The 18,978-nt window shown below is 42.1% G+C and overlaps 1 protein-coding gene across 2 annotated transcripts in view; it reads right to left on the reverse strand.

Moving 5' to 3' along the window:
* Window positions 1-18,748, reverse strand: part of IKBKB (inhibitor of nuclear factor kappa B kinase subunit beta) — a 78,067-nt gene extending 59,319 nt beyond the window's left edge. The window contains exons 1-5 of one of the 2 annotated variants that reach the window (XM_027865446.1): window positions 18,579-18,748; window positions 18,179-18,344; window positions 17,773-17,893; window positions 7,782-7,876; window positions 6,548-6,665 (exon numbers count right to left, since the gene is read on the reverse strand). In XM_027865446.1, coding sequence (XP_027721247.1) covers window positions 6,548-6,665; window positions 7,782-7,876; window positions 17,773-17,877 — 318 coding nt within the window. In that variant the 5' untranslated portion in view covers window positions 17,878-17,893; window positions 18,179-18,344; window positions 18,579-18,748. The remainder of the gene's footprint in view (window positions 1-6,547; window positions 6,666-7,781; window positions 7,877-17,772; window positions 17,894-18,178; window positions 18,345-18,578) is intronic. The other variant, XM_027865447.1, reaches the window with a different exon arrangement.
* Between the last annotated feature and the right edge of the window lie 230 nt (window positions 18,749-18,978).

An 18,978-nucleotide genomic window follows, 5' to 3' on the forward strand; every position in this document is an offset into this window, starting at 1 on the left:
GGAGGTGGATGCTATTGTTATCCCCATTTACAGATGAGGAAACTGAAACAAACAAAGGTTAAGTGACTTGCCCAGGGTCACACAGCTAATAAGTAGCTGAAGTTGAATTTGAACTCAGATTTTCCTAACTGCAGGCCCAGGCTTCTATCCATTGCATCACCGATAGCACTGGATTTGGAACTTCTAAACACAACAGTTTACTGGCAGAGACAGGTAATGGACTATAGTGAATATAACACTGGATAAGGACTCAGAAAGATTTGGGTTCAAAACCTGCCTCAAGATACTAGCCATGTGACCCTCTGACAATCACTGATTTCTCTGAACCTCAATTTCCTCATTTATAAAATCAAGATAATAAGATCTACTTCACAGGGTAGCTGTGAGGAACAAATGAGATAATTATGTAAAGGGCTTGCAAACCATAAAGTGATATATTCTACAAAGTCATTTTTCAGTCACGTCTGCCTCTTTGTGACCCCATTTGTGGTTTTCAGGGCAAAGATCCAGGAGTGGTTTGCCATTTCCTTCTCCAGCTCATTTTATAGATGAGGAAACTGAGGTAAACAGGGTAAAGTGACTTGCCCAGGGTCACAAAGCTAGCAAATGTCTGAGAATGGATTTGAACCCAAGAAGATGAGTCTTCCAGACTCCTGGCCAGGCACTCTATCCACTGTAACACCTAGGGCTTCCTTCAAGTCCCAGATAAAATCCCACCTTCTGCAAGAAGCCTTTCCCAATCCCTCTTCCTTCTAGGGCCCTCTGTGTGTAAATCTCTAATTTAGCTTGTTTATATATAGCTTAGGTGTATGTTATCTCCCCCTATTAAACAGTGAGCTCCTTGAGGGCAAGGAAGCTCTTTTGCCTTTCTTTCTATCTCTAGCACTTGGCACAGTTCCTGGCACATAGTAGGTGCTTAGTAAATGCTTTCTGACTGCCAGAATCTCCACCTCTGCCACATTCTGTCTATGTGATTCTGGGCAAATCCACAGAATCTCTCAGTGCTCTAGGACTGGGGTCGGCATACAACAGACAACTGCCCAGGACTGTACTGAGACAGGCCTGATTTGGCTGGAGGCTCCTGCTCTAGGAACGTCTTTAAAACTATTTTAAACTATTTCAAAGACTGTGTCAGTCTGAATTGGAAAAGGGAGTTTCTCTCATATCAAGGGAGTCCCCAGTCCAGTCTCTACTTCCATCATTTTTGTTGTTATTGGTTATGTGACTATAGGAACCTCACTTAAAAGCCTCGAGGTTTTGTTTCATCTATAAAAGAGGGCATTGTTGTCCTCCCTCCCTTCCAGAGTTGTTCTGAGGAAAGTACTTTGTGAGTGACAAGAGGTGGTGTCAAGAAGGCCATATGTCCCAGCAAGCCAGGAAGGCTCTGAGTATGGACCTGGAGACAGACTGGATCTCCGTACTTCCTGTAGGAATGACCTAGCTAAATTCAGAGGCTCATCACAAAGTTAGCCTCAGTGGGGTGAATTTTTCTGCCCAGCACCTCTCCCAGGCCATCCTATGACTGATAAAGAGGTCACAATCTGCCCCAGAGCAGAGGACCCACACCAAGGAAATTACACATCCCCAGTGTAATGATGATGGACGGTCCCAGATAAGTGATGGCTTCTTTCCGTCACCTTCCCCACTCTGGAGTGCTCCCATCTCTCCATGCTCAGTCATGCCTGCCTGGGATTCTGAGGGGCCCCAGGCTTGGAAGCTGCAGTCAGACCTGAGCCACAGATCACAGTCCTGGGTTTTCCCTGCCACCCCGACTCTGAAGGAGGCAGGCCAGTTTCTAACTCCTGCTACAGTTCACTTCTTCTCAGAGTCTCTTAGATTGGGCGGGATGAAAAGCATCCATGGAAAACTAACCTATGCTCACCCTGTCCTCATGGAGAAATGATGGGAGGAACTTATCAAGGAGCTGAAGTCACTAGGAGTCAAAGGTACAGGCCTCCTTACATGCAGACAAATGTGGGAGGGCAGCAGTCTTAGGGTCAGAAGAACTGAATTCAAATCATACTGGCTGTATAACTCTGAGCAAGTCACTTAACTTTTCTGTGCCTCAGTCTCCTCATCTGTTAAATAAATATAACAACATAAGGTTATTAAGAGGATAGTTCTTTTTCTTTTCTTTTTTTAAATAAATCTAAAAGTGCTGTGTAAATGTGAGTCATTATTTGGAGAGGCAGTGCTGTTGAGGAAAGAACTCTAGGTTTAGAATCAGTCCCTGTCATTTACTACCATCGTGATTTTTGCAAAATCGCCTCTCTGGGCCGCAGTAGCTTCCTCATCTCTTTTACTATCTGAGCAAGTTTAGTTTGAAGGGGAAGGAACAAACATTTATGAAGAGCCTACTATGTGCCAGATACTATTTTAAATGCTTTACGAATATTATCTCATCTGATTTATTATTATTATTATTATTTTTGCTAGGCAATGGGGTTAAGTGATTTGCCCAGGGTCACACAGCTAGTGTTATGTGTCTGAGCCTGTATTTGAACTCAGGTCTTCCTGAATCCAGGGCCAGTGCTCTATCCACTGCGCCACTAAGCTGCCCCCGATTTATTATTTTTGTCAAAGTGCCTAGAGATCGACAGATCAGGGAATGCTCTCACTAGTTCTCCACAGAGGAAGGAGAGAATGGACAGCGCTGGCTTCTGCCTCCTTCCTGACACACACAGATGGTGTTAGTCAGTGCTTAAGAGAAGGGCAGCGGCATTTGTTAATTGCCCATTAGACATCAGGCACTGTGCTAAGTGCTTCACAAATATTATCTCATTTGATTTGTTATTTTTTATTATATTGTTTTGTTAGTATTTTAGTACAAATATTTACTTAGAAAGCTAACAGATATTTGTAAAGATTAATTCAGGCATTTACACTTGTTTACATATTAGCCAGGCTTGTCTATATTCAGGGATAAAGGGCTTGGCTTTGGGGTTTTGTTTTTTTTTTTTAATGTGGATTTTCTGGTTTTGACTGAAAATTATGTGAAAATGAAAGGAGTTGCCTCATTGGCAAACTGCTAAGAGATTGACAGATCACATGTAGATCAGGGAAAGCTCTCACTAGTTCCCCACAGAGGAATGGACAGCTCCGACTTCTGCCTCCTTCCTGACACACACAGATGGTGTTAGTGCCTAAGAGAAGGGCAGAGGCATTTCTTAATTGCCCATTAGGCACCAGGCACTGTGCTAAGTGCTTCACAAATATGATCTCACTTGATAAACAAACAGGATCCCCTGCTACTCCCAGAACGTGAGAAGAAGGTCCAAAGAGCTCATTTTCTGGTACTGAAGCTAATCAGAATCAACATAAATGGATAAGTGGCCATCTACAGAGGTCACCTCACCCTTCAGAGACAGTATGGTGTAGTAGAGTTAAAAGGCAGATGTCTGAATCCCAGTTCGGCTACTACTACTACTTGTATGACTGTGGGCAAGTCCCTTGACCTCTTTGGGCCTCAGTTCCTCTATCTGTAAAATGAGGGGGTTGGACTAAATTGGATGTTGAAACTCTAAATCTTTGGTCTAAATCCACTGCAGGTCTAAATCTGTGATCCTACAGCCATACCTTTAAGGGCAGTCCACTGGGAGACATGTAAAAATAAGTAAGATTCTATTCCTGCCCTCAAGGAATTTACAATCTAATAATGAGAGGCCAGTTGGCCTCTGAAGTTCCTTCCAGGTCTTAAGTCTATACTCCTAGTGTTGAACGTAGAGCAAAGGGCTAGAGAGTTGGAATGCCAGCTTGGCACCCACTTAGAACCTGGGTGGCCTTTTTTGACCTTGCATGGCCACTCATTTTACCCCTCCTGGCCTCAGTTTCTTTACTTTTAAAATGAGGGCGTTGGACTAGATGACCTCTAAATTCCTTTCCAGAACCAGATCTATGATCCCATAAAGTGGTTCATAATTCTCAGTAAGGCACTCTGGGGTACTTCCCTGAAGGGAAGGCATCAATTTAAAATGGGATTAATGGAAGACAAGCTGGGATCTTGGAAACAGCAAGGTATGTCATGAGGAGGTGTGGTGTTCTTGGTGACTGATAAGGAATTGAAAAAAAGAGTTATACATAGTACCACTAAGGAACATTAAAAAAAAAAAGAGTTATATATAGTACCACTCAGTCGGCGTGGCTCCGGGAATGTCCAGTGGAAGGGGTGCCATAATTCTGAACAACCAACACTATCCCTGTAGACAGAAATAGTCTAAAGGGCATGGGTTCCTCTACCAGAGATAGCCCTCACTGCATCTGACCAAGTTGGCTTCTTTCAAGGACTTATTCACCAAGGTGGACCCTGGGCAAATGAGAGTGACTAGTTCTCATACCCTTGTAAATTAACCAGTTGGCATTCTAGTCTAGTGAGAAGAATTCAGTAATTAGAGCCTGATCAATCTTGGGTGAACTGATAAAACTCACTTTTTGAACTTGCAAATATTGATGACAACACTTAGAACTTGGGGTGACCCCAGCCAGGGGCAGTAGGCCATGAAACTGACTATGAGCCACCCACTCTCTCTTTAATACTGTCTTCTGATTGGTAAGCTCCCATCAGAGCAGCAGTCTGTTATAGGAGCTATAATGTAGGACCTCAAGCCAGGAAGATCTGAATTCAAATCCTGCCTTAGACACTTACTAATTTCGTGACCAAGGGCAAATCACTTAACCTTTGCCTTGGTTTTTTCATCTATCAAACAAGGGATAATAATGTCATCTACCTCCTAGGACTTCTGTGAGGATAAAATGAGACAGTGTTGGCAGAGTACCTTGCAAACCTTAAAACACTATATAAACATAATAATAATAGTTGGCATTTAAATAGCACCTACTATGTGCCAAGCATTATGATAAGGACTGTATAGTTATTATCTCATTTAATCCTCACAGCAACTCTGGGAGGTAGGTGCTGTAGCTAATCCTCATTTTACAGATGAGAAAACTCAGGCAAAGGGGTTAAGTGTCTTACCTAGCTAGTAAGTGGCCGAGGCTGGATTTGAACTCAAGTCTTCCTAATGCCAGGCCTAGCACTCTATCCCCTTGCTGCCTACAAGCTATTATTATTATGACAGTGGCAAGTCTCTTACTTCTTCAGTATTTTTCCTTATTTCCATATTTCCTCCTTTCCGTCATTCCTGCACAATAGTACAAGACTAACCTTCTTAAAGCGCCGTTGTCACCACGTCACTCCCTTGCTCAGTTTCTCCCCACTGTCTACCATGTTAGGTCTAAGCTCCTCTCTGGCTCAATTTCAGGGTTTTCTACAGTCTGATATCGTTTCAATCCAAACAGACTTCCCACTATTCCTCAACATATGCTCTCCACTCCACCAAAAAGCCAAACAACCCAACCCTCAACAACCAGTTTTTTTTTTAATCTCTTTATAAAAAGCATGTCTCTACTCAAAACTTTTTCAAAGATTAGCAAAATAGGAAGGAAAAAAAAAGCACACACACCACTATCAGATCCCCTGATTTCTCATGGCCTCTTCTTATCTTATCATGCCAGGGACTGTGCTCATATCCTGCTCTGACACACACACTACCATTCCCATGCCCACGAGTGGATTAAGTGAGTTGGGGAAACAATATCAAACAGGGAAGTTTCTTTCAAAAAAGGAAAAAAAGTTCCTGTGGGATTGACTGATGAGATAGATGAATGAATAACATTGTGTCCTTGGATAGAGACATACGGATAGCATAAAGGGCAGGGCACTGTCCCCCTCAAGCCCATCCCAGCTTTACTCAGGATGACTTCAGTGAGATTTGGACTAACTGGGAAAATTACGTTCAGGGAAATGCTGATAATGCTGTTAATAACTACCTTTCATAGAAGTTTTTACTTTTCAAATGCTTTTATCTTATCAGAATGTCTCCTATCATATTTATTTGATCTTTACAACAACCTTGTGAATAGACTGGTAAGATGCTACCGTCTTCTTTCACAGATGAAGAAAGACACAGAGAGATATCACACACCAAGTCCATGGTGGAGGTCAGAAACAGAAAGTGTAGCTGTTTTGGGGACTCTTGCTCCAGTGTTCCCCTCTGCCCTATCTCACATTTGCAAACTCCTTATTGGTCTTTTTGGGACTGTAGAAGCAAAAAAAACCAAAACCCTCCTGATATGGCCAGGTTGTGTCTCTGAAAGTCAAATAAGGAAGAGGTACCAACAAGTGGTCAAAAGAAGGCCTTTCCCTAACGTTTACAAAGCTGGTGTTCCATTCATTGGCTCCAATCAAGACCCAGCACTAGAGGCTGTCCTCATCTTAACTGAGAAGCAGGACCCATAGAAATCATTTCCCCATCCTTGTTGTACAACTTTCTGATAAAGACATGCAAGAGCAATCTTACATCACCCCCAAACTGGAAACTGGGCAGCAGCCAGGGACACTTGAGAAGCTAATGAAATCAGGGTGGAATCATCCTGGCTATTCTGAGTTTCCTCATTTTAAAAACTGTAAAAGTCCTCCTCATAATCCTCTCAAATAAAGAAGTCCCAAACTCCTCCCACTCCATCAGAGGCCCCAATCCAGGTACTTTACCTTTCGGAGGTCTCCACCCTGGCAATATTCCATAGCCAGCAGGGGAAGGTCATTGGGCGCCAGCTTCTGCATCCCTTCAGGGACATCCCGGGCAGCCACGACATTGGGATGGTTCAGTCTAAGAAGGGGAGAGCCAGTGTATTATCTCTATACTGTCAATATCTTATTATTTTAATTATTAGATTGTAAGTTCCTTGAGGGCCGGAATAGAATCTTATTTTTTTTTTTGTCTTCCAATGGACTGCCCTTTAAAATAGGACCATGAGATCACAGATTTAGACCTCGAATGAGTCTTAGCCTCCAATCTAGTGCGACTCTCTCATTTTAATGATGAGGGAGCTGAGTCTCAAAATGTTAAGTGTTCAAGGTTAATAGTAGAGCTGGTATGTAAACCCAGGTGCTTTGACTCTTTCCACTGTACTAAGCTGCCTCATTAGCTTATAGGCTCTTTATATAAATATAAATATATAAATTTTCTTTTCTCTCTTCACAGAATGGTACAGGGAACAGAGAACTAAGCCCTGGAGCCAGAGGCCCTAGTTTCAAATATTATCATCTTTATTTTACGGATGAGGAAACTGAGATTCAGAAAGACAAAATGACATAATAACTAGCTTATACAGCACTTTATAAATGTTATCTCATTTGATTCTCAAAACAACCTGAAGAGGTAGGTAGGCGTTATTAATATCCCCATTTTGACAATGCTTACTCGCTCTGTAAATGCTGGGGATTCAAAGAAAGGCAAAAACCATCCTGGCTGTCAAGGAACTTGCAGTGTAAAGGAAGTCTTAGATGGAAGTTACAAGAACGCTGATTTTAAATCGAGAATGACTATTTAAAAGTATTTTTGGCAAAGGGGATGGATGGCCAGCTGTAAGTCAGGAAGACCTGGGTTTTAGTCTTGCTTCTGGCATATGTATATAGCCCATGCAAAGTCATTTAACCAATCAAAATAACTTTGCTTCAAATAACTTTTGAAATCATAAAACTGTAAGATACAGAGAGTCACTCATCTGTTCCAGTGAAGGGAACATATGGAATACATATATATATATATATGTATATCTGTCCCCGTCCTCCCCACCTGCCTACCAATTAAGTCACAGGTTCAGACCTTGGGATATTCTTACTCTAGATCTCAGTTACTTCTTCCATTTACAGTCTTGGTGTCCTCATTATCCCTATGCTTCAGGAGACCCCCTTGGATGGGGCAGGATCCCCAGAAGCTCACCTTCTCATGATCTGTATTTCTAGGCACCACCTCTCTCGATTCCGAAGACTTAGCTCCTGTCGACACTGTTTGATGGCGATCTGCTCTCCCGTTTCCTGCAAGAACAGTTTGTGCAGAGGGGGTAAGAGAGTACTGAATGGACAGCAGAGTACTCCCTGACCTGGAATGACCTTCGCCCCTTATACTTAGCTACATCCTGTTCAGTCTTCAGAGACCAGGTCAAGTCTCAGCCCCTCTAGAAGGCCAACTCCTACTCCTCCAACCTGTCTTCCTTGACTTTTTTCCCAATTTCTATTGAGTCACAATCAGTATCATACAGTTGAGCATCTAATTATTCTTTGGCACGTGTGTGTTTGTTTTTGTCAATCCAGCTTCATGGTTAACTTCCTGAGGGTAGAAACCACGTTTTATATTCACAGAATCTTAGAGCTAGAAGTGGTCCCAGGCAATGTCAAATCCAATCAGTACCTGAACCATCTCACCCCGCCCCCCATTAACATAGCATAGTTGCTAAAGTGCTAGAGCTAATGTTAAAAAGACCTGGTTCAAATCCTGCCTTTGACATTTATTATCTGTGCTACCATAAACAACTCACTTAATCTGTGTCTCAATTTCCTTATTTGTAAAATGGGAATAGTGATACTAATAATAGCTAGAATTTATATAGCACCTTAAGAACTGCAAATCACTTTACAAATATCTCATTTTATCCTTACAACAACCTTGGGAGGTAGGTGCTGTTATTATTCCGATTTACAGTTGAGGAAACATACAGACAAAGGTTAAGTGACTTGCGGAGGTTCATGCAGCTCCCAAGTGTCTGAGGCTGGATTTGAACAAGTCTTCTTGACTTTGGGTCCAATGTTCTATCTATTGAGTCACACGGCTTCCTTCTACCCTAAGGTGTTTAAATCTTTCTATAAATGTCAGCTGGATCCTCCTGTTGGCCAATCAGTGAGAGGCAGAATGATTTGGGTTTAAGGCATGATCCTTAAGAAAGAAATGCAGCCTGTAAAAGACCAAGATATCTTACGACATTTCAGAAGGGAAAGAAAGAAAGAAACAAAGAAAGAGAAAAAGAAGGAAAGAGCCATATTGATATGGTTTAGGGGTGCAGGGACTCCAAAATATCAAGGTACAGGGCAAGTCAACTGGAAAGATTCATGGACTCAAGCTGTCTTCCAGTCAAGTAGCAAAAAGTTTATTGTAACGCCATAAGAGCGTTGATAAGAGGGAACTTGAAACTTACTGGGGGTGATGCTAAAGCTTATATAGAACAAGTTCAGTGAGAGGTGTGCCAAGTATGCTAATTAGGTGGTAACCTACAGTTTCTGTACCTTGGCCCCAGGTGTCACTACTGGCTTGGCCTGGGTGGGGCAGAGGGAGTAGGGTATGGGGGTGTGTGTGGGGGTTCTAAGGGATGTGGTTTTGTCTGCTATGTCCGTAACAAGATAACTTCGGGAGTTGACATCTATAGCTTGACCTTTGGGTTGTATATGGCAACTGTGGGAATCAGTACATAATAGTTCCTGCTGATACAAGATAGTCCTGTTCGTACAAGGGAAACTCTACAAAAGACAGCTTGTTCCTGTAACAGGGAGAGACGGTTTGCCTCACTGGGGCCCATTCATGAGTGACTGCCACAGATAGGGTCTCTGGGCTGGGGAAAGAGATAGCCCTACGGCTATCCAAGGGCTAGTCCAAGCACAAGCAGCACCCCGTCAGTATTGCCCAACTGTCCAGTTCCAGTTGCATCCCCAGGAGATAGCTCTTACTATTCACAGAGTTGCTGTTTGTCCTTCTTTCTCCCCATTTGGTCATTGTTTGGACCCTGATTGACTCAGAGTAAATGTAAATAGAAATTGTTTCTGTTTTGCCCAGAAACCCTGAGGGTCTTGCCCTGAGTTTCTTTTTTTTTTTTTCTGGACTAGGTTAAAGAGGCCATTCTTGGCCTCATATTTTTTTTTTTAACCTAGCGTTAATCACTAAATGAGTGTTGCCTCAGTCAAACTGAGACCTGCTAAAGACTTTAGCTTTTTTTTTTTTTTAGGCAATTGGGGTTAAGTGACTTGCCCAGGGTCACACTGCTAGTGACTTTGGCTTTAAAAGGCCAAGGTCTCCCACTGTATCTGGAGCCATCTCCAGTGTATCTGACCACTGGCCCCAGATGGCTGTGGAGGAGAAAGTGAGGCTGGTGACTTTGCACAGCCCTCCCTCACTTAAATCCAATTCACTTGTATGTCATGGCATCACCTCCATGATGTCATGGTCCTCTTCAAAAACAAAGCACAAACAATAACAACAACCACAATAACGACAACAACAACAAATATCAGCTGTTATTGTTATATCAGAAAAGTGGCCATCCAGCTTTTCCTCGAGGAACTGTAGCAAAGGGCTCCTTAAGCAGCCCACGACACTCTGGAACACCTCTAATTATTAGAAAGTTTTTCCTATGTCAAGCCTAAACTTGTTCCCCTGAAACTTCTACCCATTCTTCCTGGTCCTACCTTCTGGAATCAAAAAGAATAAGCCTAATCCCCTTCCATAGGACAACCCTTCAGGTACTTGAAGGCAGCTATCCAGTCTCTCCTAAGTATGATTTTCTCCCCAGGCTAAATAGACCCATTTCTTTCAACTGATATTTGCAGGCAAATATGAGTTCAAATTCAGCTTCAGACACTTATTGGCTGTGTGACCCAGAGTACAATACTTTAAAACTCTAAGTTTCCTCATTTGCAAAATGGGGATAATAACAGTACCCACCTCCCAGAATTGTTGTAAGGGTCAAATGAGATTATATATGTGAAGTGCTCTGCAAACCTTAAGGTATTATATAAATGCTAGCTGTTAAGTAGTAGTAGTAGCAGTAGTAGTAGTGGTGGTGGTAGTAGTAGTAGTAATAGTACTAGTACTAGTAGTAGCAGTAGTAGTAGTAAATTATTGGGTATAATAATGTATTATATTAATATTGTAATAAATATCACATGAATTGTTATTGCTATCATTTATCATTATTATCATCATCATCATCATCATCATCATCATCATCATCATCATCACCCTTTACCACCCTGATTGTCCACCTCAGGATACTCTCCAGCTTATCAACTTTCTCAAATATGGTCCAGAAAACTGAACACAATATTCTTTCTACCGGCTGAGATTGTTTATATTATTATATATCACATATTATACTTTATATGTATATAATATAATACATTATATATTTATTTTATATGTATGTTCATTTATATTATTTTACATGAAATATATATTTATAAAATATTTATTAAATGCTATATTTAGGAAATATTTTATATTACATTCATATCACATATTAGTTTATATATTTCATATTTTTATATTATCATATAATATTGATATAGTATATGTTATATGAATATAGTATAAACAAATGAATATTATATAAGTATATTTATATTATAACCCAAAACCACACAATGGTATTAGCTATGCCTCTCAGGTTTAAGCTGGAGAAGTATGCCCTCTGTGACTTTAGAGAACCAGTATAGTATGGAGAAAAGAGTTCTGGAGTGGAATCAGGAGAGATTTCGTTTTTTTCTTGGCTATGACATTTGCTAGCTCTGTGACCTTGGGCAAATCAAATATCTCTGTACTTGTTTCCTCATCTGTAAAATGGAGATTAAAGTACTTGGAATACCTATCTCACAGGGTTGTTGTAAGAAAAACCCTTTTCAATTCAACACATTTAAAGCACCTATTAATTATAAGTAGGTCTTATAAAGTATAAAATTTATGTAAATGTGAGTTATTATTATTATTTTTCCAGGTCATTAATAAAAATGTTAAACAACACAAGGCCAAGCACAAATCCTAGGGTCCCATTAAAGAGCTCCTTCTAAGTTGACTTCAAACCAGTAATGACTCGTCTTTGGGTCTGGCCATTCAAAACACTTCTGAAACCACCTAACAATACTCTTGTTCAGTCCATATCTCTCCATCTAGTCCTCAAGACGGACCAGAAACATGACAGAAAAACACGAGAGATTTTGTCGAATGCTTTACAAAAATTTTTTTTGTAAAGCTTTCCCTGGACCTGCCGGTCTCATAACCCAAAGGCATGATCGACTCTTGGCAGTCTGTAATTACTGAGTCCTTTTGCAGATGTTCCTTAACCATTCTTTTAATAACTGGTTCCAAAATTTTGCCAGGAATTAAAGTCAAGTTTACTGGCCTGTGGTCTGCAGACTCCACCTTCTTCCCTATTTTGAAAATAAGTATGACAACATGTGTCTTTATATCAGAGATTCTTAATCTGGGGTCCACAGATGTCCACAGATCTCCAAAGTGTCCAAGGATAGATTTCAGGTAATCCATGACCTTGGATAGGAAAATATACATTTTTAATTTTATTAACCTCTAACTGAAAATTTTAGCATTTCCTCCAATTATTTAAAAACATTCTAAGAAGAGGTCCATGGCTTCTTCAGACTGCCAGGGGGCCATGACACAAAAAAGAGGTTAAGAACCCCTGCTTTATCTATAAGGTCTTCCAGGACCTCTCCCATTCTCCATGATGTTTCAAAGATCACTGATACTAGCTCACTAATGACCTCTGTCGAATCTCACCATGGGAAGCATGCAAGACGCCTGTGTCCTCTCAGAGATTTTAATTCAGATGATCTAGACCTGTGATGGGGCGACAGAGCTGGACATCTTACCACCCATTTGGTGGACCTGAAGCTTCTGGTGCTGCTCCTGACCATCACTTGGCTCTGGTGGCCTGACTCACAAAGGGCAGCAAGTCATTCTCTTACTATCTCCCCATTTATTTGGAGTTTCAATGCCCTATTTGTCATTTTTGGCCTCTCCTTTCCACTCCATATTTACTAGACTTAGTAAAGACACCCAATCAGCTTAGCCCACGGCAGCTCAGAACTCCATTTTTTTCCTCAAGCAATCCACCAGCCTCAGCCTCTACAGCGGCAAGGTTTACAGGCATCCACCACCATGCTGGCCTAAGTTAGATGTTCTCAAAGAGGAGCTCTATCAAGGTAGGGGGCTTCAGGAATTGACCCTTTCTGTCAAAAGAGCCAGTACTGATTATTCATAATTACAGCACCCCGCACATTAGAACAATTAATCCAGAATCAGTGGGAGGTGAGAGGAAACACACAGTGTGACCACACATTAGAACACTATTAAAATATCCCAAGAGAAGTCATGAGGGCCTGAATGAGGCTGCTGAGAGTAGGAGTGATTAAGGAGATGGATATGAGAAATAGTGTGGAAATAGAATTCAAAGACCCTGATGACAGATTAGATGCAGAGAGGGAAAGGATGGGAGACTAAGAAAAGAAATGATAGTGTTATGTTAAAAAAAAATAACTCTAAGGAATAAGCCTACTTTTAAAGTAAAGAAACTTAATTCTCCCCTATTTTAAAAGGTATAGAAGTTGAAAGAACTGGGAGCATAACATCATAGAGGTGATGCCATGACATGCAAGTGAATTGGATTTAAGTGAGGGAGGGCTATGCAAAGTCACAAATACTGGAGGAGAAGGGAGAAGTGAACAAAAATTTATTAAGCACCTACTATGTGCCAGGCACTATTATCTCATTTGATTTTCACAACTCTATGAGATAGGTACTATTACTATCCTCATTTTATAGTTGAGGAAACTGAGGCAGGCAGAAATTAAGTGACTTGTCTAAAGTCACACAGTTAGTAAGTGTCTGAGGCCAGATTTAAATTCAGGTCTTCTTGACTCCAGGTCCACAGCTCTATCCAACCATGCTACCTAGCTAATAAAGTTATTGTAAATGTGGAAAGGATCCCAAAGTGGTTGCGATTACATAGATTCTATCAATTAATATTTGCCATTTTAGAAATTAAAATACCTTGTTATTATTACAAAAATAGTTTTGACCCCCTAAAAGGGTGTCAGAACAACGCTTTGAGAATTGCTAACTTGGAGGAAAGGGAGTCTTTTGACTTGTTTAGTAGTCATTTTAAATCCCTGGATGAAAGGGTGTTTTTATCCAACCCCCATGGAAGATGATAAGTCTTTGGTAAATGTTCCTAAGGGGCAAAAATTTGGTATTATTCCCTGATGAGGCTCACAAGGAGGCAAAGTTTTGGTTGGGAGCCTGGAAACACTGAATGGGCAAGTCTCAATTTCATCTTAGGCCCTGGGGGAGTCTGAATGTAAAAGGTCTGTGTCCTCTTGTTGTTGTACAGTTTTCAGTCATGACCCACTCTGACATCCTTTTTCAGGGTTTTCTTGGCAAAGATAGTGAAGTAGTTTGCCATTTCCTTCTATAGCTCATTTTACAAATGAGGAAACTGAGACAAACAGGGTCAAGTGACTTGCCCAAGGTTACCCAGCTAGTAAGTGTCTTGAGGCTAGATTTTCCTGACTCTAGGCTCGGAACTCTATCTACTGTGTCACCTACCTTCCCCTCTTAGTTGTTTTAATTCAGGTGGTCTAGATCAGTAATGGAGTGACAAAGCTGGGCTTCTTATCATCCATTTAGTGGATCTTAAGTTCCTGGTGCTACTCCTGGCCATCACTATTACTTTAACTCATAAGATTTTTAGGAACTGCCACCGACAGCATTTTCCCAATTGAAAAAAAAACGATTGCTTATATTGTTTTGTATTTTTATTTGTTTTATTCTCATTCTCCAGTTTTTAGAGCTGTTTTTGAGATTGCTTTAATGATGAAAGGTCTCCCAGAAAATTGTTAGGAACCAGTCTCCAAGGAGCGGAATGTAGTGGGACCTTATGCTTGTTCCTGGGGTTACTGCAGCTATCGTGGCCACATTCAGTCCCCTTTGTTCCTTGGCATTGTAGGCCTAGTGGTTTGAATTATATATAGTAGGATTAACCTGGGGGCAGGTAAGTGACCAGAATAATTTTCTGGAGCTTGAACTACAGGGTGCTTCCTTCAGTTCCTGACTATAGAAAGGGAATTGTGCTTTATATCCTTTTTAACTCTTGAATCATGCATTTTAAAATTTTAATGATTAAAGTAGTTTTAATTGGATTTTATGGTTCATGAGCACCTACTGAATTTTAAATAAAGGCCAAAAAACTTGAACCTCCTGGACTAAGTCAAGTTTAGGCTTAGCCAACAACAACTTTTAAACCCCTATTTCAAAACCACCGGTGATTCAGTTAGAAGCACCTACACTAGTGCTTTGCTCCAGGACCACAAAGTACTGGTCCCTCTCACCTCACCTCACAATGACTTCAATAGTGCTCTAATGTCTCAGGAAGTGTAATGCAGTGGAAAGAGTACAGGATTTGAAGTCAGAGGCCTAGAGTTTAGATCCTGGTTCTGCTATTCCCTAGCTGTGTTACTTTGGCTCTGACACGTCTCTCTGGGCCTCAGTTTCCCTATCTGTAAAATAAGGAGGCTGGCCTAGATCTTTTCAGGTTCCTTTCCAGGTGGACTTAGACCTGTCCTTATGACTGTCCTTTAGAGAAAAGCTTTATCTTTAGGAAAGAGAGGATAGAACTTCTTCCAAAAGGAAGCTTCCTCATGGTGACTCAGGGATGAGTCCTTCCAATGAAGATGCCCTCATTGGAAGTCACATCCTAAGCTCTGGCCTTTAGTCAAAAAAACTCAATTCTCTTGTTGCTGCGGCACCCACACAAGTGGCTGAGGGTAACAGGGCACACCCAGAAAGCAGAGTCAACTGGGGTGTGTGTGGTGGGCGAATGGTATTTCAGAGAAATAACTTAATTAATAGTAATGTGCAGGTCAGATTCCAAATATAAATACACATACACACACACACTTCTCTACCCCACAGACTTTGCCCATATGCCCATGGTTAGGTCAAAACCAAAACAGCCTTTGTGGCTATGAAGCAATGGTGTTTAGCGAGCAGGTGGACACCATTTCAAACTAGATATGACAGATAGCTGGAATACTTAAAGGGAAATTATCTCCTCTCTCTCTCTCAATCTCTCTCCCTCTCTCCTTCTCTCTCTCCCTCCCTCTCTCTTTCTCTTTTTCTCTCTCTTTCTCTCCCTCCTCTCCTGTCTCTCAATCTCTGTCTCTCTCCCTCCTCTCCTTTTCCCTCTTTTCTTCCTTTCTTTCCTTTTTTTTAAAGCAAGAGTAACTGCCCTTGACTAGGCTGAGAAGGGACCTATTACAAAGGGTGGTGAAAGAGAATGATCCCTGAACTCTGTGTAACAATATTCGGCTCCTAGTGCTACCATATAAAGAGGCAGCTAGATGGATCAGTGGATAAAGCTCTGGGCCTGGAGTCAAGAAGGCCTGAGTTCAAATCTGGCCTCAGAGACTTACTAGATGTGTGACCCTATACAAGTCACTTAATCTCTATTTGCCTTAATCCACTAGAGAAGTAAATGACAAACCATCCCAGCATTCTTGTCAAGAAAACCCCATGGCCAGCGCTGGCGTGCTATGGTCCACAGGGTCACGAAGAGTCAGACACAATTGAATGACTGAACAACAACAAAAACCCATGTAACCATTTGATCTTGGGCAAGAAATTTAAACCCCCTTCATTTGTATAATGGGCATAATAACACATACAATACCTGAGAGTTAGCATGGCACAATGGACAAAGAGTAGGCTTCCAAGTCAAAAGATCTAGGTTCAAGTTCCACCTTTTACACAAATGGGTCATGGGACCCTGGGCAAATCACTTCATCCCTGTCCCAGGCAACTCTCTAATGTGCAAATCTGTATAGGTATAGGATGTTTCCTTATCAAGAGTTTCACAAACCAATGAAATCAAAGCTTTGGTAAAAAAAACCAAATGCTTATAATTTCTACTTCACAGGGTTGTGGTGATGAAAGGGCTTTGTCTGCTGGAAGGTACTGCAGAAATGGGAGCTGTAGGTCCCTGTGACAGTCAAGGAGTCTAGATTCTATACGTTTTATTTATTTACCCTTTATAAGACTATCACTCATTTTCAACACGTCGGGTTATTTTGTATTTACTTATGCTTGTCCATGTGTATCCCTAAAATTGAATGTGAGCTCCCTGAAGGCAGGGACTGTCTAGTTTTTATATCCACAGCCTTCAGGACAGAGACTTTCCTGTAACAGACACTTAATAAATGTTTATTGAATGTAATGTTATAATACAGGAATGATTTGGTGACTCTAAGGGGGGGGTTTGTATTTAATGCAAGACCATAGTGGGGAGAGGGAAGTTAACCTCAGGTGGGTGATCATCCACTTTAGATCTGAGGGAGTTGAGATTAGCCTTTTTTTTTTTCCAGTGGGCCCTTTCGGGTACAGGACTGGCTAGGATGCCTGACCCTCTGCCAGAAATGACAGCCTTTCTCCTAAGCAACCTGACTCCAAAGCTCTAACCTGCAAATATCCAGAAGGAGTCCTGTCCACCGGGAATCAAGAAAGCCTGGGATACTTTCACTTTTGGAGTTGCATAACCCTGGGGCATGACAGTCCAGTCAAGAGCCTCAGAGGCAAACAACCAACAGTTGTGACCATTCATTTCAGCCAGACTCCTGGATTATGGTGAAGAACTTGCTGACCTTTCTGGCTGGAAGGTGAGCCACAACCTTAAGGAAATTGTTTTTTGGTAGGATTTTGTCAGGACATGAGTTTGTTCTTTATGATGAAATCCAGTCACTGGATGTTGGACTATAAGCTCCTTGAAGTCAGGGATTTTCACTTTTTTTTGTTTCCCCTGCACACAGTAAGGGTTTAATAAATGACAGTTGATTGATTAGGTAGGTGACATGTCCAAAGTTTCTCTGACACGCAAGCTAGGGGAAATTCGCAGACCTGAGGAAGCTACTCTGATCCATGCTCTTTCTGCCTCTTTTCCTCTTTTTTCCAAATGAGACCACCCTACCACCAGGACAAGCTGGAACACGGTGGGATAGGAGCACCTAGAGCTCCCCAGAGCCACTTGCCAATTGAAGTGTGATTTGCACTAACCCCCCTCACCCCATGACTGTTTCTTCCCACGCTAGAGAGCGGTGCTACCTACCTCATTGTGCCACCGGATGACGTTTCCAAATCCCCCAGTTCCAAGCCGTTCTTTCATTTCCCAGGGCCCACAAGTCTGCATCTGAAGAGAAGGTGGCCAGCTCATTCTGAAGACGTTATTGCTGTGGGAATTCACAGGCGGAGGGTCAGAGGAAGAAAAAGAAGACCCCTTGGAGAGATGGAACGGGACAGAGGATTCCTGCCTTTGGGTGTGAGTGAGAAAGGACAAGCAGGTTTTTGTTTTCTTTTTAAAAAAGGAAGTCTTCTCTAACAAATTCTTCAACACCTCTCCTACCTCGGTCACTCGAAGAGATCCCTCAGCCACCAAAGAAATTCACCTATGGTGCCATTTAAAGGCTCCCTCCCCCTACTTTCCCTGGACAAAAATTTTTAAAGTCAGTTCTTACCTCCTGGAAAATCACGTATGCCTTTATATGGTATGGGAAGCCTATGAATGAATCCTTCCCCGCCACACCAAACCACCCACTTCAAATGGATCGGTGGGGGAACCCACACCAGCTGGATTTTCTCTCTTTGGGCTTTACAGAACTCCCGAATTTTAATACTCGCCAACTAGAAACAAAACAGAGTAGGTGGGAAAAGCAAACTTTCCAAACTCAGTAGAAATTTGTTCCCAAGCCTCCAGGCAGGGGCGAACAGGATTGATTATCTCCCTGGAAGTCAGGAGAAGTGACCAAGGAGAGGGACTAGAAGGAGGTCACGACTGGTTCCACCTTAAGCCACCTGTTCCAGCTCAGGGTCCCCAGGGGTGAGGAGGGTGGGGGTTGAAGGAGTGGTGAAACTCACCTGCCGGGTGGTTGGGGGAGGGGGAGGCGGCACTTGCCAGGGCAGGGAACAGGGATCCCTGGAGGGAGGTGGGGACCACCTGGAGGGACCTAGGTCGGTGGGTGCCCCCCTGCCCACATCAGGGTTCGGGGACCTGGATTAGACAGCCTGCCTGCCAGCTGTAGACTTCCTCAAACACTTCCTGCTCTGATGTCAGCAGGCCACATGGCGGGGGACGGGCAGGCTCTTAAAGGGGCCACAGGGACCGAGCAGGCCTTCAGCTCCTGGCTTCTCAGGTTCTAGACTGGACATCCTATGCATCCCTCCAACCCACCTGGCTCTTCCCAAGGTGGACCCTAGCTCCCAGGATTTCTCGAGAAGATGTACGTTGTTCTAAAAATTAAAAAAACAAAACAAAACA

Source organism: Vombatus ursinus, unplaced genomic scaffold, assembly GCF_900497805.2.
Source record: "Vombatus ursinus unplaced genomic scaffold, bare-nosed wombat genome assembly UNPS02014778.1, whole genome shotgun sequence".
Lineage (NCBI taxonomy): Eukaryota > Metazoa > Chordata > Mammalia > Diprotodontia > Vombatidae > Vombatus > Vombatus ursinus.